At 38.7% G+C, this 27,211-nt stretch overlaps 1 protein-coding gene across 5 annotated transcripts in view; it reads left to right on the top strand.

Moving 5' to 3' along the window:
* The window catches only part of LIN7A (lin-7 homolog A, crumbs cell polarity complex component), a 365,099-nt gene that overhangs the window by 191,694 nt on the left and 146,194 nt on the right, over positions 1-27,211 (top strand). For 2 of the 5 annotated variants that reach the window (XR_010932507.1, XR_010932509.1), the window contains 3 exons: positions 15,565-15,783; positions 21,913-26,450; positions 26,508-27,085. Coding sequence is in view for 3 of the 5 variants with exons in the window: in XM_067697466.1 (XP_067553567.1) it covers positions 15,565-15,783 (219 nt within the window). In the remaining 2 variants the exon portion in view is untranslated. Of the gene's footprint in view, positions 1-15,564; positions 15,784-21,912; positions 27,086-27,211 lie in introns of those variants that run through there. The other 3 variants (XM_067697466.1, XM_067697467.1, XM_067697468.1) reach the window with 3 other exon arrangements.

Raw genomic sequence — 27,211 nt, 5'->3', positions numbered from 1 at the left:
AAATCCCCAAACACTAGGTGTAGAAATAAAGCAGGCAGCCCTTTAAGTGTAGTAACAAAATTGACTTTTCTGTAGTAACAGAAAAGCCTTCCTTTGAGAGCTTACAGGCCAGGCATTTCCTAAGCACTCTAAATGCACTGGGCAAATTAACTCTCACAGACTAATTCAGTGTAATTTATGGAGTTTACGAAGCAATCTGGTAACTTCTCTGAACCTTAGTTTCCTCACTGCTAAGAGATGGTAATAATAGTGGCTACCTTGTTTTTATGTTTTGGTGTTCAAGTGGCATAACATAGTTCCTGACACGTAGTAGGTACTATATAAATTATTTAAATTAATTCATTAAATAATTATAAATTATTTATTTACTATATAAATTAATTGTGTTGATTGTTACTAGTTCATAATTAAGAGGGCAGCCATTGGTTTAAATAAGAAATCATTATGTTTTCTCTGAGAAGTGACAACATCGTTAAGTTACAAGTTTGTTGATGAACATTAATCAATCCATAAAACTTAGATAATTATTCATTCATTCATTTGGCAAAATATTATTGGGCCTGGTATTGTCTTAGTCACCAGTGAAATAAAAAATAAAACCCCCTGATTTCACGCTTACAGGTATGGGGAGGAAATAGGGAAGAAGACGATCTTTGCAACATAGGCTATTTTGTAAATAAGGATAAGTATGGGGTTCCATGGGAGATCATAACAGGGGCATCTAACCCAGGCATGGGAGGGCCAGAGGTGGTTCCTTCTGTGAAGAAAACTCATAGGCAAGTAGGTGCTGGGTAGGTGGATGGAGGCAGCAAGGAGCATGAAAGGGCCACCTCAGAGTAAACCATGCTAGAGTCCAGACACGAGAGAACATGGCCAGGCCAGTTCTTCCATTTGGACCCTTAAGAGTTGGCAAATGAGGCTAAAAATGTAAGCAGGGCCTAGATTGTAATGAGGCACACTGGACTGCAAAGCTAGGGCCGTATCTGAGCAATATGGGGATTTAGACGGATTTTAAGCAAGAGAGTGATACGATCAAATATGCATTTTAGAAAGACTGCCGTGATTGCAATGTGAAGAGTGGTCTAGAAGGGGCTGGAATTTGAGGCAGGGTAACCAGGGGTAGATATAACTTAATGTTTTAATGAGAGAAGAAACAGATCTCATGATGAACCTGTTATGTAGGGAACAGCTATGTTTCTTTGTTACAATACATTGTTATTTGGGGAAATGGGAGGAGAGGATCAATAATAATCGTACTAAAGGAGAAATATAAAACCAGCTCATTTCATTTTCAAAAGAATTTCTAGGTCGACTGATTCGTAACTCTCTCTGGGATCTCACATCTGTCAGCCTCGAAATCACTGCAGTTTTTCATCTTAGGAGCCATTAGTGAAAAACAAAAATTCGAACATGCGGTGTTTCATAATTCTTCTTCACCAGTTCTTAGTCAAACATCATCCTCAATTTATATCATTCACACTTAAACATGAATGATCTAGCAGGTCATGTAACTGAAGCTAGCATGGACAAATAAACAACCAAGAGTTAACGGAGGAAAGGAAAACTCAGGTTTCAGCAAATTAACGATGCCAGGAGAAAAAGCGTTCGGTCATGATTGAATGGAATTTTGGTGGCCTTCCCTTATAATTGGGGTTTTGAAGCTCCCACAAACCACACTTCTATGTCCATAATTTCTGAGGTAATGTAGCTAAAACCCCTTCATTTCACCTAAGTGGCCCAGGCAATTGCAGGTATGATTTATTTTTTGCTCAAATTATCTCAAAGCTGTGCCTCAAAGCACTTTGAAAACAAAATTATCCTTTGTCCCACCTTCTTCAGTTTATTCTAGAATGACTCACTTTCCTCATGTTGATTCTGGGCTACAGTAGTTATACAAGAAATATGTGAATGCATCCTTATAAAATTTCCAAAGAATTGAATGTTAAAAAACTGGTCAGATTTTTTTAAAAAGCCTCTTTAATCATTTTCCTCACCATCACTGCATTCCAGTTCCTTCCTCTCCCCGCCTGAGGAAACACTATGATGGTGGGTATTTACCCAAGTGTTTTCCTTTGCACGCAAGTACACACACACACACACACACACACACACACACACACACATATTCAATTATTTATTTATTTTTAGATATAAAGTGTATGAGACAATATAGAGCCGTGATTAAGAGGCCAGGCTTAGAGACAGATTTGTTACCCGTTAATGGTGCGCCCATGGAAACTTACTGTTCTTCAGTTTCCTCATATATAAAATTGGGATGATAACGTTACATACCTCACCAGGTATGTAGGAAGAGTCACTATTTTGATAAATTTAAAGCACTTAGAACAGTACCTGATAGTAAACACTCAATGAATGTTAGTCATTATTTTAAGTTTTTAAAATACACTAATATTTTCATATATACTTATTTTTCTATGACTTGCTTTCTCAGAACTATGTCTTGGATATCTTGTCTTCTCAGTACATACTTATGTTTTTTAATCTGCTGTATAGTATTCCATGGTATGTGGGTACCAGAGTTCATTCAACCATTCCCCTGTTGATGGACATTTAGCATGTTACCCAATTGTTTTTTTGTTTTGTTTTGTTTCATTTTGTTATTGTGAACACTGCTTCAATGAAAATCTTTATGTATATGAATGACTATTTTTCTAGGGTGAATACTGATAGGTGGCAAACCAGGTTAGGAGCACATGGGCACACTTTATTTTAATAGATGCTGCCAAATTGACCTCCAGCTTCTATTGCCAATTGTATGAGAATCAAAATTTCCACCAAATCCTTGGCAATAGTTACCAATTTTTAAAAATAAGTGAACAATGTTTATTCCATTCTGGATTTAATCTGCATCTCTCTAACTAATATTAAAGTTGAACATTGTTTACCTGAGAACTTTATGAGAGGGAACTAGTCATACAAAATCCTGGCAGGAATGAACCAGGCATGTATAATACAAAAAAGAACTCCAGTGTAATTTGGGGTTTGAATGAGAGGGAGAGTCTTAGAAGGTGGAGTTGGAGAGGCCAGCTGGGAGCGGAGAGTAAAGGTCCTTACAGGCCATTGTAAGGTGTTTACACTTAATTTTGAGCAAGAAAATAACATATTAGAGAATAAGTGCTATTTGGAATGGACTTTGAATGATGAGTGGAGCTTTCCTAAGACAGGAGAAGGAGGAAGAACCATCTAGTCTGAGGGAATAAAACTGAGAGATTACGGAAACACGAAAATATGTGGTAAAATCAAAAGCATGGTGCTCATATGTTGAAGCTGAATATAAGGAAATAGAGTTGGACCTGCCTGTGTGATAGAAGTGCTTTGCATGACACAGGATACTTTTATTTTCATTTCTAGAAAATGGGGAAATATTCATGGGGTAAGGGGACACTCATTTATTGGGTGCATTCTGTGGGCCAGGTGTAGCACTTGGCACTTTACATGGGTAGTTCATTAAATTTTAAATGACATCTTTAAAGGAAATGTTATTCACATTGTTTTGCATGTTGGGAACTGGGCCTCAGGAAATGAAATAACTTTCCCTACAGTATACAGCTGGCAATCTTTGGGCCTATCCTTCAAAGCCAGCACTCACCAGATTGGGTGGGTACTATGCACTGTGCTGGGTCCTGCCTGGGAAGAAACAATCAGTGTAGCTCAGTAGCCCCTGCCTTCAAGGACAGGGTCTACCAGAACTGTGTTCTTTCTGCCTTTCACTAGATTGTCAGCAAGGACACAGGAAGACCAAGTGACTCAGGCTAGAATCTGGAGAAGAATTTAGACAAGAGGGAAACTAGAGGATATTTTATAATGGTAAGAAATAAGAGGGAGGAGAGGATGAGGTGAGTTGGTAAATGGGGAATAAATATCAACCAGTATCCATGGTTAATTGGATGTGGGTTGAGGGGAGAGTTAGCAACATACCCTGGATGCCTAGTTTGGGTGGCTGCATGGCTAGTGATAGCAGGAGCCAGAGGGGAGGGGTGAAAAGAATCTTTGGGGATTAGAGCCAGTTAGAACATTTAAAATAAGTACAGTTTTATTTTGTTGAATTACCTGAAAAATCTTAGTATAAGTCACTGGTGACAAATCCACAGAATATTCTGTGGTGTGCTTTTTTTTTTTTTTGGCGTTCTGCGGGCCTCTCACTGTTGTGGCCTCTCCCATTGTGGAGCACAGGCTCCGGACACGCAGGCTCAGCAGCCATGGCTCACGGGCCCAGCCGCTCCACGGCATGTGGGATCTTCCCAGACCAGGGCACGAACCCGTGTCCCCTGCATCGGCAGGCGGACTCTCAACCACTGCACCACCAGGGAAGCCCCTGTGGTGTGCTTTTAATTGGAAAAGACATTTATATGTAGAGCCAGTGAGATATTTGACAGTAAAACCTGAAATATCCCTTAAATTTTCACTCCTTCTCCTACAAGAAGGCATCTGTAATCTTGAGTCTCTGTAATTAAATTAAGCATTATAGCTATTATTACTGTACATTATTCATGGTACAAAGCAACATAAAAGTCCCTGCTGCTTTACACTGTACAGGAAACACATTTGACAGCTCTGGACTCGACAACTTCTGCCTAGATTTGTTGTGTTTCTCCTTTATGCTTTATATAATTGGTGGGGCTTCTAGGATTCTAAGACAGGTTAAATAATAAAGGGTACCCTTTGAAGGGTTTGGGTGAATAATTTCAGAGACCTGTTATTGTCTCCATTGATACCCCTTAGAAAACAACGGTCTCTCTGAGATCACTAGAGTAAGATACTGAAGGAAAAAAGAAAACTATTCTGGTTGACAGAATCCTGATGGCATTGCAGCATAATACAAGCTGACATCTAGGGAGAGGAGATGGGATGATGTATGCCACGCTTAGTGAAAGGGAGACTTCCCATAAACTCCCTATAGGCTAAGCCTTTTTCTAGGTTGCAAAGTCTTTCAAAGAACCTTCCAGTGTTCATCCTGTCTGCATCACATCATAACCCGCCTGCCATAAAAATCAGTGGAGACTATCTGAAGGATGGGCTTTGGTATTTGTCCTCGGGGATCCAACCAGTGTCCAGGTATGCAGGCCTGGTTCATCAGTTTAAAAGCCTCACCTGAATCTGGATACTCCTCCTAAACTAGCTTTGCCATTTAAGCCAGGCTCCATCATCCTTGGGATTCTACAGTACCAGAAGGAGATAATGCTCCGTGGTACTAGACCTGTCTTTAGGGTGTTGGCAGGGTTTCAGAGTGAGCAAAAATGACTCCCCCGCCCTCGAACCTATTCTTCCAAACCTTTCTCTTAACTCAGATCCCTCCTTCCCTTCCCTTTCCTCTCCTCATGCTGCCCTTTGGTGTTCAACAGACCCATCCTTCTTTGATAAAATTGCTCCCCCCTATGTCCACTGAAAATTCAAATTCCACAAGGGCTACTGCAAAAACAAACATTTACTGAAGATATATCATGTACCAAGCACTACTATGCATTCTTCAATCTTTACATTTTCCTGCGTCTTAGTCAGTGACCAACTGTCTAGGTTTGCCCAGGACTGAGGTATTTTCTGGGACTTTCAGTCCTAAAACCAGGACAGTGTCCATCGGAGACCTGAGACACAAAGAGGTGAGGTCATTCTCTAAAGGTCACACTCTTCGACAGTGATTTGTTATGACTCAAACCGGGATCCTCCTAATCCGAATCCCTGGCCTTTCTGCCCCGTCACACTGGCTGTACCCAGGGTTGGTCTGACGATTTGATTAGGAACCACACTAGATTTTAGTGACTGAGATGTATTTGCATGTTTAAGTGGAGCTGTAATGGTAGCACGTATGGGTATGAGGGAGGGGATTCTTGGTGGGTATGTCATCACCTCCACAACCCCCCTCTCAGGCCAAACCAGACCTGGAAGCAAATATCAAGAGTCGGCAATTTTGATATTCCTGCTTCTGGACGTTTGCGAGAGGCTCTGCTCCGGGGGGGGTTAGTGTCACAGAGTGTCACGGCTTGGGAGAGTGTGGGTGGGCAGAGCACGTATTTTGGAAGCACAGATCAGCGTGAATCCTGATTGGAAGTGTACCCTGGAACTCGGCTTCCCGGGTGAAACCTACCCCTCAAAAATTAACAGACCGATTTCAAGATCTCATTTTCTAGGAATATTTTTCCACACAGCTTTGTTCTGGTTCCAGATGTCTAGTGTTCACATTTGTACTCTTGAAGATGGCTGTATGTGTGTGTATGCGTATACGTGTGTGCATGTGTGTGCATGTGTATATATGTTTATTGAGTGTATATGTATAGGTATACATGTATGTGTGTGCATGTGTGTGTTGTATTTATCCCAACAACCATCAGGACTTCTTTTGCCTCCTGTCGGTGCCAGAACATTGAGGGTTAAGCAGAGTTACTATAAAGCATTACAACTGACATGTAGTAGCTGTATTTGTTTCCAGTTTTAGGCTCCGGATCTGAAAAGGTGGGCTCAGATCAACCACCTGTTAGATCTGTGATTTCTGGTGCTGATTTTTTTCTTAAAGCTTTTGCTTGCTTTAAATTTGCCCCTGGGCCGACTGCTAGTGCTCTGCATTCTCTACTTCCATGGTTCAAAAAATTTTATATGTATAACTACTCTCACAGGATAAACATGTGTGTAATTACATACACTTTTTTCCCCCATTAACCTCTTTGCTCTCTTGTCGTGTTTGGCTATTTGATGGTTTTCCCCTCTCAAGTTTGCTCACATTATGCATGCTCCTATCAAGAGAATTTCCTGCACGCTCTTCCTTTCCCTAACAAAGTCTGGCACCGTGGAGGGACTGAGAGAGCAGTTTTTCATGAATAAATGATGATCATTTGTAATTAGCATATCAACTGTATGTATGGAAATGATGCTTCTAAATTACTTGACTGTGATTAGAAGCAGTTGATTTACCTAAGTAGTTTCAAACCTTCCAACAAACTCCATACATAATTAATTTAGTAAATACATTTTCTTTGGCTTCCTAGATAATATAAAAGAAACTTCTACCTATTCCAAAGGCAAATTATATTTTGTTGTTGCTGTTATTGTCCTTAAGCACCTGAAGCCCTACAGTGACATGATCACCCAGGAAACAGTTCAACAAACAGCTCACATTTTTTGGACCCTTTTAAAGTGTCAGGTGCTCTTCCAAGTGCCTTGTGTATATTATCAATAAATGTAATGCCCATAATGATTCTATAAAGTAAACACTCTATGATACCCTTTTTACAGATGAGAAAATTGAGGCGTGGGGATGCTAAGCAGCTTGTCTGAGCTCACAAAGCTGCTAAGTTAAGAAGCTCAAATTCAAACTTGGGCAGTACTGGCTCCTTAGCAGCCGCATAGCACAGGGAGATCAGCTCGGTGCTTTGTGACCACCTAGAGGGGTGGGATAGGGAAAGTGGGAGGGAGACGCAAGAGGGAGGAGATATGGGGATATATGTATATGTACAGCTGATTCACTCTGTTATAAAGCAGAAACTAACACACCACTGTAAAGCAATTATACTCCAATAAAGATGTTAAAAATATATATATATAAATGTGTGTGTGTGTGTGTATGGCTTATTCATTGACTAAGTATTTATTGAGCACACAATAGATGCTGGGCACAGAGATAAATAAGACTCATCTTGCCCTCGGACAGTCTAGTGACAGCAGAATGGTTGAAAACTAATAAATTACAGTGCACTGAAATAGATATTAGCATTTAGGCAGGAACAAAGTACTATGGGAGAGAATTAGCATATTTTTTCCAGAGGATAAATGTACTACTTTTTATACTTGCCACTTTTCTTCAGGAAAAGAGAATACATTTAGAACAGGATATTAACATATTTGAGAAAAGGAAAGGATCAAAGAGTCATAAAGGTTTTTTTCTGAATATATCCTATAACCTGTGTGGAGATAGTTCATTTTTTTTTTAAACATCTTTATTGGAGTATAATTGCTTTACAACGGTGTGTTAATTTCTGCTTTATAACAAAGTGAATCAGCTATACATATACATATATCCCCATATCTCTTCCCTCTTGCGTCTCCCTCCCACCCTCCCTATCCCACCCCTCTAGGGGGTCACAAACCACTGAGCAGATCTCCCTGTGCTATGTGGCTGCTTCCCACTAGCTATCTATTTTACATTTGGTAGTGTATATATGTCCATGCCACACTGTCACTTTGTCCCAGCTTACCCTTCCCCCCTCCCCACGTCCTCAAGTCCATTCTCTACATCTTCATTCCTTCCTGTCCTGCCCCTAGGTTCTTCATAACCTTTTTTTTTTTTTTAGATTCCATATATATGTGTTAGCATACGGTATTTGTTTTTCTCTTTCTGCCTTACTTCACTCTGTATGACAGACTCTAGGTCCATCCACCTCACTGCAAATAACTCAATTTTGTTTGATAGTCCATTCTGAATTAAACATCCAGTCCATATGGTTTTTTTTTAATGACCAAAAATGCTGACTACAGAGCTACACCAAGGCAAAATCGTAAGATTTCCCTCACCTATCCAGCCCTCTTTCCTGGAGTAACATAGTAAAGACACTCCTAAGATGGCATTTACTATTTGAGGTGGTTATAGTCTAGGGCACTATGTCTAAACACTAATCTGCACATCAGTGGCTGGCTGGCTGTATCAGAGTTTTATAATGTCACATGTTCCTAGCTCGTATTGCTGTGGACCTTGATATGGCAAGTCTGGGATACAGCCTAGGTCTCTATATTTTAAAAGTGTTTAAGTTGATTTCTGTGTACATCCAGGTTCAAAAACAACTGGTCTGAAAATACCCGTGAATAGGAGAACCACTGATATGCTATTTACTTTCTCTTTATTATCTTATTTAAGGCTATGGATTAGTAGGTAAGAGCCTAGTCTCTGGAAACAGATCTCAGTTAAGTTCCATCTGACTAGCTGGGGACTTGGGACAAATTTCTTAAGCTCTCCATTACCTCTCCATTACAAAGCAGCTAACAGCGCCTTGCACTCAATAAGTGCTCAATGAATGTTAGAGTATACACACACACCCCACACACACACCCACATTTATTATGTATAGACACACACACTCTTAAAATAATATCAAAACACCTTCATGGACTAAAAGCAAAACTATCATAAGAACAAAATGAACAGTCACAATTACCTTCGTGGGAAAGGAGTAGGTCTGTCTTTGGCTATATTGGGCCTTTTCAAAGTTGAGAATAATAACCCACTAATAGTGAGCATAGAGTCTTATTCTGCTTCTTCACTGGCCAACTCATACACTTTAGAGCTAGGAGTTGACACATCCTTGTCATTAGTTTCTATCCTTTCACATCATGTAAAAACCGACCCACCATTATCTAAATTAGTTAATCTAAAAAAGCAGAATGAGGCTGTTGAAAGAGCAGTCATTACGAATAATGAGTTCTAATCCAGCACTGCAACTAACATATTGATCAAATGGACCAAGTCACAGCCACTCTTGGTCTTTACTTCCTTATGTATTAAGGTACAAGGAGATAAACAAGGTTGCTTCTAAGGGCCTTGGCAGGTATGATATTCTGAGTTTGTGAGCTACTTAATTGTACTAACATATCATAACTCAATATCCTTGATTTCATTTTATTTCCTGATAACATTATTTGGTCCTTAATCCAAAAGAATGACTGATGCATTTAGGAGCCTATGCATAAACCTGGCTCTAGATACTCCTACAGTAACTGAGAGGTATAGCCAACTCTCCGTTATCCAACAAAGTGTTTAAGCAGCTTATCAGCAAGCTGGGTCAGGATTATGTCCATGTAATCCTCACAGAGAAAGAACCACATGCACATGAAGACCTGGGCATGGGCCATTGGGCAACTGATTGTGCACAGATATTGAGATCCCTTTCCAGGGCAGGCATCTCTTCCATCTGAGGTCTATACAAGTTCAAAATTTAACAACTGGTTTTTCTATAACAGGGGGGAGAGCACATATTGTGAGCAAATTCATGTATGCAGTGTAATCCAAAGTTCTCTCTTATTAGAGGGGATTCTTAATCAACCAAGATACTGAGTGTACCAAGAAATAGCAGCCATTTTGATAACTCATATTGTGTGGGGGGAAAAAATACTACTGAAAAATCAGAATGCAACAATGTTTAAAAGTTGGTTCATTTATCAGCCACTGACTTGCCAAATTTGCATCAAAGTAACTAACTTTAAAATTTCCCACAGCTTACTACTACTACATGAGATTACTAATGAAACAAGTATGCGTCTGGTTATTTACTGAGATCATTTTTCCCAGCTTCCTGAATGAAAATATATTCCTTTATATATTAACATTTTAGAAGATCCAGTTCTTACGGTTTTTCTTCAGTTTAGTATTTTATTAGTTTGTATTTATGCATTTGGAAATGGTAATATTAATAAAACCACTTGAACTCTGCTTTTCATTTGGATTTCTATCTGTGTTTTTTTAAAAATTTAGCAGCGGAAAGAAATATTTTCAGGATGGGAATGTCCATTCTTCCTGTGCATTTTAATTTACTTTGGTAAAGGCTCGTGGCCAGACTAGGCACTACTATGGAGTAGGTAATATTTCTCTTTAGGGGCTTTTCTTTTTTCAGACCACTTCTCTTTGGTCTAAGTTTCCTGGATACCTAGTATACCCCCATGCCTTCCCCACCACCCCTCACCTCCTTAATGACATCCAACTTTTACCAGATGTCTGTTGGAAAGCCTTGTTAAATTAACCCATGCTAATGACTTCCTCAAATTGCAATAGGTACAATAAACTCTTAAAGCAAGAGGATGAAATCTAAAACTACAGAATTTCTTTTAGAAAGTATAGAAAGCTCTTATGGAAAGTATAAAGTTCAGGGTTTTTTAACAGAGGAGGGAATTTCACTTTGAAATTGGAAGTTTTCCTTGGTCTCCTCAAATCACATAAAGGCCACGTTTTCATCCTATGTGAAAAGCTGGTGTTACAGGTTTTCAGTGACTGCTCAAACTGAGCTAATTGTTATAAAGGACAATTCCTGAATCAGGAGGGGGTGTGTGTGTGTGTGTGTGTGTACACATATCTATATCTGTAATAGAAATCTTAACTGTTTACAAATAAACTATTGTATTTCAAAACATGTTTTAAATATTTTAGCTTGAAATGAGGCATAGTTTCATTAAGAGTGAGAGAGACTAAGTCAAAAGTAGGAATAAATGATAAACTTTCAGGGCTAAGGGAGTACCTGCTGACAGGTGTTTGTTCCTCAGCGTGTATACCCTAACTGATCAGATAGCTTTTTCTATGCATGGAACAGGAAAGGTTGTCTGCTTTTTTGTTCTTACTTTAAAAGGGAGAGAAAGGAGAGAAAACTGCCTTATTCTTATTAAAAAGTTATACTGAAGGACTAAAAGCACTCCAGAGATAAATCATAGCTTAAGACAAACATATGCCCCCCAAAGTATTTATAAAGTAGGCAAAGCCAGTGGAAAAAGAGAGCCACCCAGAATAATCCTCAAGATTTTTCTGAAAACAATTTTAAAAACAAAGTTATTGAGTGTTTGAAATGATAGTCTTATAAACATGCTTATATTTCTTCAAATCTCTGAGTTACCTCTTAGTTTCTGTTATACTGCTTAATCATGTTATTTGTATTATTTTTAACACAGCATTTTTAGTAGTAGAAATGAAGAAGTGTGACACTGCCCAGATCCCATGTGGGTTCTGTGCCCTGGTGGGAAAGACAGAGTGAAAAGGTAGATTCAGACTAGGAGACCCGTTAACTCTGCCGAGCCCGAAAGAATCTGAGTCACCGTCTAAACCAAAGATAGAGCACTGAGGCAAAAATCTGGATTCAAAGACCGTGGAGTCTGCTTTTTTTTTTTTTTTTTTTTTTTTGCGGTACGTGGGCCTCTCACTGTTGTGGCCTCTCCCGTTGCGGAGCACAGGCTCCGGACGCGCAGGCTCAGCAGCCATGGCTCACGGGCCCAGCCGCTCCGCGGCAGGTGGGATCTTCCCAGACCGGGGCACGAACCCGCGTCCCCTGCATCGGCAGGCGAACTCTCAACCACTGCATCACCAAGGAAGCCCCCGTGAGATCTGCCTTTTATCAGTTGCTAACCGTATTGGGGAGAGCAGCGCTGGGGTTGAGAGAGGTAATCCTGCCAGTTCTGCAGGGCTGAGTATGGCACACCAGCCGTGTTTCTCAGCCATTCTCTATGGTGAGAGCCTGATGGTCCCACGTATTAGTCCCACAGCCCTCCTGTGGCAACTCTAAATAGTAGGCAGAGTGCCTAAACTGGGATAATGGGCCTCCAAAGGTCCGGCCTAGAATTTCCAACCCTATTAAATGAAAGCAAATAGAACAAAAGCCAAAAAGAAGTCTGGAGACTAATCATGTGGCCTAGAAAATGGGTGAACCATTGTTATTAAAACATATAAACATGTAAGTTTTAATATTAGAAAAGAAACTAGAGAAGGGTATGAACAAGCAAATCAGCCAGTTTTCCTTTTAAAGGAGAATTCCATACATTAATTGTTAATACATTAACAATTCACCTTGGGGCAAATTACAAAGAAATTACAAGCACACTGAAAACAGAGTTTGTGTTATACAAAGTTGTCAAAGTTTTCCCCTGTCCATGTTCTTCCAGAGAACTTAGTAGAACATGACTGGTAAAATAAATGCTTAATAAACATCTGTTGAGTGTCCAAGTCAATGACTGAGTGAATAATTAAAGGAATAAATTAATCAGTGAATAAGCCTATTTTCCTAGGCTTCCGCCACAGATAAAAATTCACTCGACTCAACAGCTATTTATAACCGCTTGCTCTCTATTTAACCCAGACTCGGCAAAGGAGTGGTTATATAAGTTGCCTCCAGGGCTCTCCACAGTCATTTCTTAAACCCTTAGTATCTGTCTGGTTTTCAGACAAATGACTGAAGGCCACCAATGGCTATCTCATTGCTAAGTTCAAAGCGTTTTTTTCTGCAGTCCACATCCACCTCGCTGAAGCAAATGACAGAATGGAACACAATTCTTAAGTCTCCAAATCTGTACAACAGTCGTAATTAGGAATCTCAAGATATAATTTGTGTGCTTGAAATGCAAATTGTTTTTTGTAACTCAAGATAATATTCATTTTAGCCCCCCTTCTCCTTGGCTTGTGAAAATGTAATCTCAACCAATTTTGGGTGGCCTTCTCTGCCACTTCAGTGCCACTCTTCGGTATTCTGGCAGTGTTTAAGCCTATCTTGCTCTCTGTCACATCACACACGTTTCTCCCCCGAGCTTTACCCAGGAAGCAAGTCAAGAAGGCCTTTGCACTTGGATCCTATAAAATCGGAGTTATGTCATCTACCCTGGGGGTCAGCTGAAAGGAAAGGACTGCCTCCTTTTCTCAGGGTTCTATTATGTCTGATTACAACTTTTCTTCTCTTTTACTACTCCCTAATCCCAACCTGGAGAAACCTTAAAAGGGTTGGGAAGTGTATATATGTCCATGCCACTCTCTCACTTTGTCACAGTTTACCCTTCCCCCTCCCCATATCCTCAAGTCCATTCTCTAGTAGGTCTGTGTCTTTATTCCTGTCTTACCCCTAGGTTCTTCATGACATTTTTTTCCCTTAAATTCCATACATATGTGTTAGCATTCGGTATTTGTCTTTCTCTTTCTGACTTACTTCACTCTGTATGATGGACTCTAGGTCCATCCAGCTCATTACAAATAGCTCAATTTCGTTTCTTTTTATGGCTGAGTAATATTCCATTGTATATATGTGCCACATCTTCTTTATCCATTCATCCAATGATGGACACTTAGGTTGTTGCTTTGTGACCACCTAGAGGGGTGGGATAGGGAGGGTGGGAGGGAGGGAGATGCAAGAGGGAAGAGATATGGGAACATATGTATATGTATAACTGATTCACTTTGTTATAAAGCAGAAACTAACACACCATTGTAAAGCAATTATACTCCAATAAAGATGTTAAATAAATAAATCTCACATACACACACACACACACACACACACACACACACAGGGAGCCTCTTTGAGTTTACTTATAGTAAACATAGTTTCCCCAACTATTGTCTGTGCCATGACGTTCAAAGAGTATTTCTGAAACTCAAAAGCCAAGAATTGATTTATTTTTTGTTTTCTGTCACATCACATCTATCTTATAGGTATGTGTGTATATCTGATTTTATCCTTAGTAAATTTTCCTGAAAGTAAAAATCTTCATTTATAAAGGGTTTATCCAGTGCATAACGATAGTGCCCTCCAGAAAAACTGTACCAGTTTGTGTTATATTAACAGTATATGAGTACCTTTTCCCTACGTCCTTTTCAGTACACCATATTTAAAAATACATCTTTACCATTTTTAAATTAAAAATTTTTTCATCTATATTTCTTTAATTATTAGGGATCTTGGACATTTTTTCATAGGTTTATTGGGCATTTTAAAAATTATTATTTGTCCATGAGTTCTCTCGCCTATTTTGCTTAGATCTTTACTGACTTGTAAGAGCTCTTCATTTGAAGAATATTAACAAATTGACTGTCGTGTATTGAAAATATTTTTTATAGTTTGTTATTTGACCTTTCATGGTGTGTGAGACATAGAAACTTACAATCTTTAAATCTGATTTTTGTGGGGGGTTTTCTTGGTATTTTTACTTAAGAATTCCTTTTGCATTGCAAGATGATGAACACTGACCTGTGCTTTATTTTAGTTGTTTCAGCATCATTATTTAACAATCCTTTTCCCCTTTGGTCCAAATTTCACATTTATCATACAATCAAGATTTATATATGATGGATCTACTTCTAGACTCTGTTTCGTTCTACTGTTCCTTACTACACCAATAAGACACTGCTTTAAGCATTGTAGATTCTTTTTTTTTTTTTAATTATTTTATTTATTTTTGGCTGTGTTGGGTCTTCGTTTCTGTGTAAGGGCTTTCTCTAGTTGGGGCAAGCGGGGGCCACTCTTCATCGCGGTGCGCGGGCCTCTCACTATCGCGGCCTCTTGTTGGGAGCACAAGCTCCAGACGCAGGCTCAGTAGCTGTGGCTCACGGGCCTAGTTGCTCTGCGGCATGTGGGATCTTCCCACACCAGGGCTCGAACCCGTGTCCCCTGCACTGGCAGGCAGATTCTCAACCACTGTGCCACCAGGGAAGCCCTAGATTCTTAATAAATGTTAATATCAGATAGGAAAAGTCCCCATTCGTTACTCTTTTTAAATTTTTTCCAAAGTGTCCAGACTAGTGCATTTACTCTTTCAGGTGAAATTTAGAAATTCCATTCTAAATGTTAGTGTTATCGTTTAGTTCTTCACTGTTTCTCACCCTCCTAACTTGAACCTCCATTCAACCCATCCTGTACCCTAGTGCAGCCTAACCTGCCCACGATTCAGCTACAAATGTAATAAATAATAACAATGGCAATACATCTCATTTGCCATATCTTCTTGAAATTTCAGAGTAGGATTGTACTATGACACTAATTTCACATTTGGCTCTCGAGAAAAGAACATGGAAACTCTCCCCTTTAAGAAATGTCACTGTCTTTTCAGAGTGTGGAAGGAGAACACCATGAGAAAGCTGTGGAACTACTCAAGGCTGCTAAGGACAGCGTCAAGCTGGTGGTCCGATACACCCCGAAAGTCTTGGAAGAAATGGAGGCTCGCTTTGAAAAGCTACGGACAGCCCGGCGTCGGCAGCAGCAACAATTGCTAATTCAACAACAGCAACAGCAGCGGCAGCAACAAACACAGCAAAACCACATGTCATAGGTAAGAGGTGCCTTCTTCTATACAAGGAAAGTCCCTTACATGTTTTTTTTTTAAAATATAGTTTCTTAGACAGCTGGAACATAATTACTAGATTTAATAATCCAAACAAAATCAAACAAATTAAAAAAATGACCTCAGAAAATGTAAACAAGACAGTTGCTTACTTTATGTGTCATTCAGCCATATTCCCTGCAAATGTAAGGTATTTTTGAAAAATGATATTCTTTAGGAGGCCAGGCACACACTATATGATGCCTTTATACAAATTACAAAAATGCAGCCTCTGTGCAAACCCAGATCCTCAGGCACATGACTATATGACAAGAGTGTGGGCTAGATTCCAGCCCCCCTCACCTCCTTGGCCAGTTGCCTTTGCACAGTGTACAAACTAAACTGAAACAGTTTACTAGAAAACTGCTCCACTGAAAAGAATGAAATAGAGACCTGGCAGTGTTTATGCTCTGAGAGATTTTGAAATTCTCTCTGGGTGCTCAGTTAAAATGTGTCTAAGGTACACCTGCCTTTTTCTAAATTCCACTTTGTGACAAAGAATGCTAAATCAGGTTTTTGCTACATGTTTTTAAGAAAATTCAAGAAAAAATGTTAAGAATGAGAACCACCATCTCTGAAGTGCCTGTTATGTGCTAGGCTCTCACATGTCATTCCTTATCCTCAAAAACCCCTTCACAGTAAGTATCACTAAAACACCATTTTTTAGATGAATGATACAAAGCTGCAATAGCTTCAGTGGATTCCCCACAACCACACTTACAAGGATTATTGTAATAGAATATTTTCCCTTCTTATTTTGCCAAGTATTTCATGTGCCAACGTCAGAAATTCTGGAGTTACATAAATTTTCCTTGCTATCCTTTGGAAGAGACAGTTCATATTGTTATATACCTCTACGCTATGATGTCTGCAAATGTGTATTTGAAATGAGGTTCAAATGTTCTTGGGAAGATGACAATGGGTAGTGGTGGTTTTAACTCATTCAATATCAGATTACTATTTGCACACACTGAATTCGAGAAGAGATTTTCAACTTTTTTGCGCCACTCATGAAAAGAAGCTGCATGGGGAAGTAAAAAGAGTATGGGATTTATTCACAGAGTTCTGGGGATTCAACTATCTTTCTTTTATAGCCTGCTAGTTTTGTTATATATATATCACAGTTTGGTGTCTTTATCTAAAATTACATTCCATTCTAAAAACTACATTTATTTAACAATAAATATTTATTTGTTACCGTGATGGGCCAGGCACTGTTCAATGGGCTATAGAAACAGCAGGAGCAGAGCAAAATCCTTGCTGTCATGGTGTTTACATTCTGGTTGGAAGAGATAGTTAATTTACAGGTAGATAAAAAACATCCTATTGAGACCAGTACTTTGTAGAGTTAAAATCGTGTGCTTTGATAGAGACTGGCTAGGTGATGACCTTCTGTGAGGTGATCAGGGAAGACCCCTCAGAGGAGGTAACATTTAAGCTGAGGTTGAATGACAGTGCGAAGCCAGGAAATGAGCATAAGAAGAGGAGGAAATAGCCAGTACAGTAGCTCTGAGGCAGATGTGAGCCTGTTTGACGTTTGAGGAATAGAAAGAAAGCTGAGGTAGTTAGGCAATAAAGAGTGAGAAGGACGGTTAGCTAGATGGGGGCCAGGTAATAGAGAGCTTTTTAAACTGCTTAGGGAAGTTAGATGTTATTGCAGTGGAAACCACTGAAGGTTTTTAAGCAAAAGAGTGACATGATTTATGTGTTAAAAAAGATCACTCTGGCTGCTATGGGGAGAATAGATTAGTGCAGGGTAAGAGTAAAAACAGAGACCAATTAGGAGACTATTATATAGGAGTCCAGGCAAGAGATATGGTGGTTTGGGCTGGGATGACGCAATGATTTGGATGCATACAGACAAGTCATTTTGTCCATATCCTCCTTCTCTCTAATCCGTTTCAAACATAAAGGTACTTCACATTTGTACTTTCAGAATCCTTGCAAAGGTCTTCTTGCTAATAATAACAATCCAGTATTCTTCAGTCAAACACTGACACTCTTTTCCTGAACACATTTTTTCTTCCATTCTCAATAATACAGACTTGTACCAATTCTCCTAAATTGTTTTACCACACTGGCCCATAGTAAAATTGTTTTAAAATGTTTTAAAAGAAGTATGTTGTCATTCCGACTTCTGAGGTCTTACTAAAAGCTTCCAGTATTTATGCTCATTCAGTCATCTTTGGAAGTATACAACTTGGCTATAAATACTGCTGGGCCATATACTCAATTCCATTTCTCTGTTCCATCAGTCTTCATTAAATCACTTGAGAATTTCCCACTGTCTCATTATCGAAGAGTAACATTTTTAATAAAAGGCATTTAAAACCATGTTTATTTGTTGCACAGGATACGGTAAAGCTCTGTTTAAGTGAACATGAAATTTATATCTATGCCTGCCAAGACAGCACTTGTAGTGCACAGGATCATGGACCCTTGAGATGAAACTGTAGTGACCATTTCAAGTACAAGCAAAGTACAACTCTGTCATGTCATCCATGGATTTTATGGTGGATTCAGTCAAAGAGACCTACATTAGCTCTTGTTCAACTTTTAATTAATTAGATTTTTTAAGGATTAAATGGGATTTGTTACACTTGATAACTCATACTATGGTTGCTTTTGAGAAGAGATCTGAAACTATTTACTTTGAACAGATCTCTGATTTTTTTTTTTTTAAGTTTGACAAGTCAAGCAAAGACCAGGTAAAGCAAAAATACTTGTCAGATATTGTCTTACTGTTTATCACATGAAATGTAACTTCTGTTCTATAAATTAGAAATAATATTTTGTCTGAGACGGTAGAAGTTATTAAGTAACTAGCAATGGTCAGTGGTACATACAGATGGAAAATAGGTTGAATGCAAGTAGTGTGTGGAAAACGTGTCTTATGCCTACTTTTAATTTTAAACTTCTCCTGAAGTGAATCTCAGTTGTCTTTTTCCCTAACTTCCATCTTCGTTAATCAGGAAGAATATACTACATTTCTTAAATGCAGTAAATATGATCACTACATAATTACATTACAGAAACCTAAGCAGATAATATGAATATAGGTTTCTTTTTAATACTGTACCCACTTTTTGTGAGAAAGTGTCACATTTATTCAGCTTTAAGCATTTTTTTTTCTTTTTTTACTGAAGTGTAGTTGACTTTGATTATTAAGTTTTAGGCATACAGCATAGTGATTTGACATTTATATGCATTATAAATTGATCATCACGATAAGTCTAGTTACTACCTGCCACCATACAATGTTATTACAGTATTATTGACTATATTCCCTATGCTGTACATTGTCCCATGATTTATTTATTTTATAACTGGAAGCTTGTACCTCTTAATCCCCTTCATCTATTTTGTCCCCCACCCCGTAAGCATCTCATTTATTTTATTTTGTTTTATTTATTTTTACTTTTGGCTGCATTGGGTCTTCGTTGCTGCCTGTGGGCTTTCTCTAGTTGCGGCGAGCAGCGGCTACTCTTCATTGCGGTGCGCGGGCTTCTCATTGCGGTGGCTTCTCTTGTTGCGGAGCACGGGGTCTAGGCGCGCGGGCTTTAGTAGTTGTGGCACACGGGCTCAGGAGTTGTGGCTTGAGGGCTCTAGAGTGCAGGCTCAGTAGTTGTGGCGCACGGGCTTAGTTGCTCTGCTGCATGTGGGATCCTCCCAGACCAGGGCTCGAACCCATGTCCCCTGCATTGACAGGTGGATTCTCAACTACTGCACCACCAGGGAAGCCCATCATCTCATTTTTTTTTTTTTTTTTTTTGTGGTACGCGGGCCTCTCACTGTTGTGGCCTCTCCCATTGCGGAGCACAGGCTCCGGACACGCAGGCTCAGCGGCCATGGCTCATGGGCCCAGCCACTCCGCGGCATGTGGGATCTTCCCAGACCGGGGCACGAACCCGTGTCCCCTGCATCGGCAGGTGGACTCTCAACCACTGCGCCACCAGGGAAGCCTGTCTCTTTCTTTTAACAGCTGTGCTGCTCTACCTCTTTCTTCAATGGCACCTGCCCTTTCATATCCCATCCCGCCTCATAGACACATTCACGTGAGCTTTCCAGGAGTTCAGTCTCACACTGCTTAGAGTTGGTGCTAACCCTCACCACTGACCTCTAAAACAGTGCCCTGTGCTTCAGAGTATTTCGCCATTACAGCTCTGTTAGTTTCCTGTTGCTGCCTAAAAATTACAAAACACATTTAATGTCTTAAAAGAATACAAATTAATTTTCTTGTAATAATGTAGGACAGAAGCCCAAGACAGTCTCACTGGGCTTTCAGAGGCTCTAGGGGAAGATTCATTTCCTTGCCTTTTCTACCTTCTAGGGGATGCCTGCATTCCTTGCCTCCTGGTTCCATTCCTCACCCTCCAAACCACCAGTGATGGTCGAGTCCTCACATCGCGTCCCTCTGACCTCTGCTTCTGTCATCACATCCCCTTCCCTGAGTCTTTCTTCTCTCACCGTCTTCCACTTCTAATTACATTGGACCCACCTGGACAATTCAGGATACTCTCCCTATTTTAACATCAGCTGTTTAGCAAGCTTACTTCCATCTACAACTTTAATTTCCCTTACCATGGAATCTAACATATTCACAGGTTCTGGGGATTAGAACGTGGACATATTTCAGCGGCCATTATTCTGCCTACCACAGTGGCTCATTGAAAAATTAGCAAAGCAATTTGATCAACAAAAATTCAACTAATGTGAAAATGAGGCTTTTATTTTTTAAAAAATGAATCATTAATCTGTTCAATTGTAAATCATGGGAATGAGGGAAATAATGAGAACATTTGGTGCAGGTGGTTCTTCCCAGTGGGTATCTCAGTGATGCAGTTTGGATGCCCAGTGCTCTCTCAGCTGCTGGCATATCCCTCAGGCCTACTCCCCCTCGGGTAGATGAAGAGACCCAAGACTCTTACTAAAATTCATCTGCTCTAAGTCCCATTCCCTTAGGACATGTAACTGTATGATAAGTTAATGGATTAAAAACTCAGTCACTTGGTAGCTCTGTCACCTGGTAGCTAAGGGACTTGAAGGAAGTTATTCAATGTGAGACTCATGAAAATGGTCTGTTATGGAGATTAAATAAGAAAAAATATGTAAAACTCTTTACAAAATATGGACAGTTGTTGAGCACTCAACAGTAATAGTAGTGGCAGTAGTATAGCAGTGAGAATGCTAACGGCAGATGATATTTTTATGCAATATCTTGTTAGGTGACTCCTGAAGCAGTACAGTGGCCTCAGGCTTGACTTTCAGTTCCACGCTGTAGGCCCAAGGTGCTTTTAGGCATTTCTCTAGAAGGCTTGGTGGCTGGAGAGCGCTGATGCAGAGTAGGCAGATGGCAAACCCACCCCCCACACACACTTTCACATGAACCAGAACAATTCATTAAAAATTTGTTTTGTGTGTGGTGCTCTGCATTCATTGAAATAAAAATATCTGCAGCTTTAAAAACAAAGATTGAAAACCACTGTTCTTTCTGAAAGAAATGACTCCATAATGGTAGAAAAGTGACAGGTCTGGGGGAATGTTTGGGGAGGCTGCTCCCCCAAATGTGACCACGTGGGGCATCTGCTTACTCTGTTCTACTCTGTGTCAGGCTGGCTGACCTCGTAGGAGAAGAGACAGGCCTACTATCTGCTTTACAGAAGGGATATTGGTGCTTCCAGCCTATCAGAGAGAGGCTTTGCTTGCATGTGTCTCAGCAGGAGCAACACTAATCACCCTAAAAGTCATAATATATAAAAGTTATCTCTTCTTTGCCTTCGTGAAGAAAAATAGAGTCATCTGGAATTGGGAGGAAGAAATGTTTTACATTTGAAGTGTTTCCAAACTGATTTTTTAAACTTTAATCTTAGGGAATAACTGTGTCTTTTCCATCCTCATTTGATAATTACTTCCTTTGCAGACATCAGTTTTTTCACATGTGGAAGGCTGTGCATGAATGATAGCGCCCAAAATAATCCTTGCTGTTCTCACATAGCACATGCTTCTTTGATATTTTTAGCATATTGTAGTTGAATACTAATCACTGATTTCTCTTCACTCTTTCCCCCCCCCTTTCAGGTCCTTGAAGCTACTTGATCAAACACCCAATAGTCACAAGTTTGAAACCGTGCTTCAGAATCCCAGCACATAGTAAAGGAAAAGACAACACTGATAATTATACCTGTCAAGAAACTGTGAACACGTGGTGTATAAATTCTTTACAAAGGCAACTCGACACCTTCTTTCTCTGGGGCTAAACCCCCGCTGCTCACGTGCTCTTTACACACACAGACCTTCCATTCACTGCAGTGGGAATTCTCACTGTGTAAAGGGAGAGGTTTTCCAGTCTGCAGACTGAAACAATAAGAAGAATAAAGTCCATGACTTTCAGATAAATCACCAGGGCCAGGGTTAAGTGAATCTTGGGTCTATAGCTTTTCCAGAGAATAACAAATCCCTCATTAGGCTATAGTTCAAACTGCATCAGTTCAAGGTTGTCGCCACTTAAAAGAAACCTACACATTGCCCCTCCCCCAGACCTGTTCCACGTCTGTATTGCTGAGTTGTCTGAATTAGAATTCCAGTTAATTGCAAATTCAACCTCTGTTCCTCTCTTGAAAATGGCAAGTTATTATACTATATTTATACTCAATTCAGGTTCTAGAAGCATTTGGCTTTTTATTTTCTGTTTCCATGAATTCTATTATGCATTAATAGAGTGGGCAATTTCAACTCAACTTTTAGTTAGTTAAAAGCAAGGATAGAGAACTCTAGTACTGTTTTTTGTTTTTTTTTAATTTAAGTCTTGCTTGTATCTATTCTTATTAATTCTAACAGAATATAATGTCTTTTATTCCACAAAATATATATTATTAGAGTGTATTTGTTACAAACTTAGGTCTTTTCTTACCAAGTGTTATGAATCTGGTAAGAGAATACTAGCAAAGGACCCGGCTTCATGAACTGATCGTGTGATATTTATATATAACCCTGCTCTCAATATTTTTTGTTAATTTTATATTTTTGATTGATAAACTGGAGAAATTTAAACTCTTTTTACCTACACGGATGTGCTGTCATAGAAGTCTGTTTGATATTTCAAAGCTTAGGGCTTTACAAAACTAAATTATGGATGTGCATATATATATATATATATACAAATATATGTCATACAAAATCTAGATCATTTTTCCCAAGTATAAACTGGATATGTTTGGCAATATAAGATCAAAAGTATTATTCCTCTTAAAATTAGGCATATGGAAACCAGAGATATTAATATTGTGAATGAAAAGGTATTGCTGCTTCTAGGGTAAAAATATACCTACTTCATTACACATATTCATGTACGTAAATAGATATCTCTCAGAAAGTATCATTTACTATAAAATGATCTGTTAAAATCATCTATACTGATCATAACTTTTAACTTATGGTGAATCTAGGCACATAAGTCTGATTTTACTTTATGGAATTAGCAGGAAGCAATAATTATTTGGGCACTTAAATACCTTAGCCACACAAATGTACCTGAAGAAAGAATAAATGTCCAGTTGAAACATTCTAGAGAGATCATTAAAACTTGAGGCAAATATTTGAATATTCCGTTTTCTCAAATGAAGAAACTGATTCCCCAAGAGACAATAAATTTCACATTTCAGATAGTCCCTCAAATTAGAAATTTATGAAGCTCAGTTTAGGAACTGTTTTCTTGAAAATAAAACCAATTGGAACTACCCCACATGTTTCGTTTTGCCCTGTCGGGTGGTGTTATTGTCAATACCAAGTTCTGCCTACTCTTCATAGCCCATCACTCAACAGAGGACAAACAGTAAGGAAACCAGGAGGTGCACCTATTTCAGCAATGTCCTGCCGTGGTAACAGATTCCCATTCTTGAACACGTATCATTTTTTACTAGAGAGAACTGGGGTGGGGGTGGAGCAAGGGTGAGGACCCTGAATGTTATGTAAAATAGGGTTACAAAAGAGGTAAGCATGACTAAGGGAATGAATGAAGAATACAGGAGTATTATTCAGTTTGAAAGAGGTAGTTCCCATTTTTATAAGAAAAATTTAATAAAACATATATTTTAGTTATCATTTAACAGAAAAATATTCACGCTATTCAGGCTATACCACAGACTGTCATAAAGGGAAATCATTGCACCCTTGTGATGAGGAAATGGTCATTTCAACACATCTCAGTACACTGTATAAATTTGGAGCTTAAGGTATGTTTTCGTTTAGCCGTAAGTGGTTGGTTACTATTAAGTTATCATATGTTTTCATGTCAATATAAATATTGTCATGGTGTTACAGAAGCAACTGTCAAATGGGCAGACAGCTTACATTTGTGTTTTCTGGAAACCTTTGTATTTTATGCTTCATTTGCATAATGTTTTGTGCTAATAAATGTATGCCAAGTCGTTTGTCCAAGTGAAGGGGCAATCCATCACACCTAAGGCATCTAAGGACAGATTACATGTCACACTAGTCCTGTTTACAAATGACCAGTCAGATGACCAGTTTTCTTCAGTAAAATCTAGTTGTTGAAATGTAAGCCTTCCCCTAAAGTCTTCGTCAAAAGTAGCTACTTTCGTCAAAAGTAGCCAGTAGACTTAGGCTGCTTGTGGTTGTCTAAAGGTTCACTGAAGCCAGAGGGAAAAGGAAGAAAGTTACCACAACTTGTATTAATGCCTTTTATTATTACTGATCATATTAGAGCCACTGACAAGTCCAAAATCATATTAAAATAAAGACATATCATGTTGCTCTTACATGAAGCTTTATAGTAAACAAATGAGATATTAAAAGTTGGGGAAAAATCTGTTGTGACTATTCATCAGTGATCCTGCTGAATTTTAATTCTTTCCCTTGACCTAATTGGTGGCCAGATTTTTCTAAACTCGATCCTGCTGGATTTTATTTCTTTCCCTTGACCTAATTGGTGGCCAGATTCTTCTAAACTCTTTCCTGCTGTGATTTTGAAGGCAAAACACAGCATAGTTCAGTAAAAGAATCCTTAAACCTTTTCACTGAAGCATTTACATTTTGATTCTGTTGCCATTTGAAATAGAACCTCCACAGGGAGATAATGAGCTTAAATTACAATTGATTTTGGAAAGAATAACAGATTTTGTGCTTCCTCAATCATGTAATCAATAGGGAATTCTCTAGTTATGTGAACTACAACTATCTTTTAAGACAATGCTAAGATCTTAATACAAAATCTGTCATTCAGGAGCTTTTTAAGAATTCAAGGCTGTCTCTGAAGAACTTGGCTGGAGATGGATTATACCAATTTACAAATGCAGTTTTCAACCATGACAAATCAAACTGATCTGATCTCAGTTCATTTTATTCAACTGTGCCCATAGGACCCTGAGACGTTGGAATACTTTGTCTACATTATTTTTAACATCTATAGATATTTGTGGATGTGTGAATAATGCTTGAATTTCTCATCTTTTGGCTAGTTTGTGTTTATCACACAGACACAGCCTGTTAGTAAGACTAGCTTTAACAGCATCATGAAGTAGAAATCAATGCTCTGAAGATTCAGGGAGGCCAACCTAAGACAAAATCTCCTGAAACATGGGGTAGTCCTACCCATCTCATCCCTCTCTAGATCATAAAATCCCTGAGAAAGGGCTATAACCGCCTTGTGGACTGCTGATCCCTAGCATCTGGGATACTGCCAGCACAGTAGAGGCGCTCAATTAATATTTGTTGAATGAATGGACAACTAAATAAATGAATGAAATTAGACAAAAAAATAAATTTTGCCTTCTGATAATTTGAAAAATTTCACCAATTTATATTATCCTGATTGGCATTATAATTTCTGAATTACATAATTAGAATCAGAATTGATTCTTTATAAATACTTTTTAGATATATGAATTTGGAATCAATTACTTCAAAGGCTTCAAGGGTTTGAGAACACTTAGATAGGAATGTTTGGGGATTCAGAGTTTTTACAATGAATAGAACTCAACCTTTCTAGCTATTTATGAAAGGTCCCTGAGTTATATGACAACGATGATCCAAACATGGAACTCCATTTATAAATTTTGTAAAATATTTTCATTTTTAAAAAAGAAGAAAATTCATATCATCAAGCATATTATTAATATGTCCTTCAATATATATTAACCACTTTTCTCTAAGGCTTTCATTGTAATTGGAGACATCATCTCTAAATCTTTTCCTGCTTTCAAAAGATCACTTCTCCTTTCTTATTTGACTCTTAGAATGTACCTGAGCTAAAGATTAATCACATAGCAATTAAGACTTTTCCATGTGTTTATTCATCTAACAAATATTTATTGTATACCTAGCATATGCTACGTTTTGGAAATACAATGGCAAACAAGACAGATGCGGCACCCCCATGGAGTTTGCTGTGAGGGGCTCCTCAACACTTGCTCTAGCAATAACTAGGGTTACTGTCTAATGGATCCTTCTTCACAGCTAATAGAAGAAATGAAGTCCCTTACCCCATGGAGATCATGAAAGACTCTGCACATATTTATGTGAACTTGCTTTTCTAAACACACCACTCAAAAATGCTGCTCAGTGTACCCAAACATCATAGTTATACCCCAGTGAGGTAGGTAATAATTTATTCATAACTAACACTTATTTAGCTCTTACTCCTACCAGTGAGGTAGGTAATAATTTATTCATAACTAACACTTATTTAGCTCTTACTACTATGCTCAGTATATTCATAGACTATATCACTGAATCCCTTCAACAACTCTATTTAGTAGGTTCCATTTTATAGACAAGAAAACTGAAGCACAGATATGTGACCTGTCCAAGGTCACACAGTTAGCAGATGTAACTGGGATTTGAACCCACACAGTATAACACAAAGGCTCATGTGTCTAAGCGTTATCTGTGGCTTGGGGGAAACCATTACATTAAAATAAATGTCAGTAACATAAATGGGTCACTGTATATAAAAGTTCTTTGAAATTGTAAAGTAGTATATAAAAAGATATTAGTAAAGTATTATGATCAACAAACCACATCAGTGGCAGAAACAGAGTGAGAACTCAATCTTAAGTTGCAGCTTACTCTCATGAAGAACACTTCAAGCCAGGGAAATGGATAAAAGTACAGATCCAGAAAATTTCTGACATGTGATAACTATTGCAATGACTTTTGAGAATTACTTATTGTTAGCCACTGTGTCTATTTGGTGCTACAAAAAAAAAACAACAAAAAAACTGAAAGAACAAAATCCCTTGCTATAAGGGCTTATAATAAATACACAATGGGGAGATGAATCGAGGATATTCCACATTTATGGGGAAAGATTGGGCCATAGTACTATTTTCTCACCATTGCATGTGATCTTGTCTTTCTA

This window comes from Pseudorca crassidens, chromosome 11, assembly GCF_039906515.1.
Source record: "Pseudorca crassidens isolate mPseCra1 chromosome 11, mPseCra1.hap1, whole genome shotgun sequence".
NCBI classification, from domain to species: Eukaryota; Metazoa; Chordata; class Mammalia; order Artiodactyla; family Delphinidae; genus Pseudorca; species Pseudorca crassidens.
This window is presented reverse-complemented; position numbering and strand designations above follow the sequence as displayed.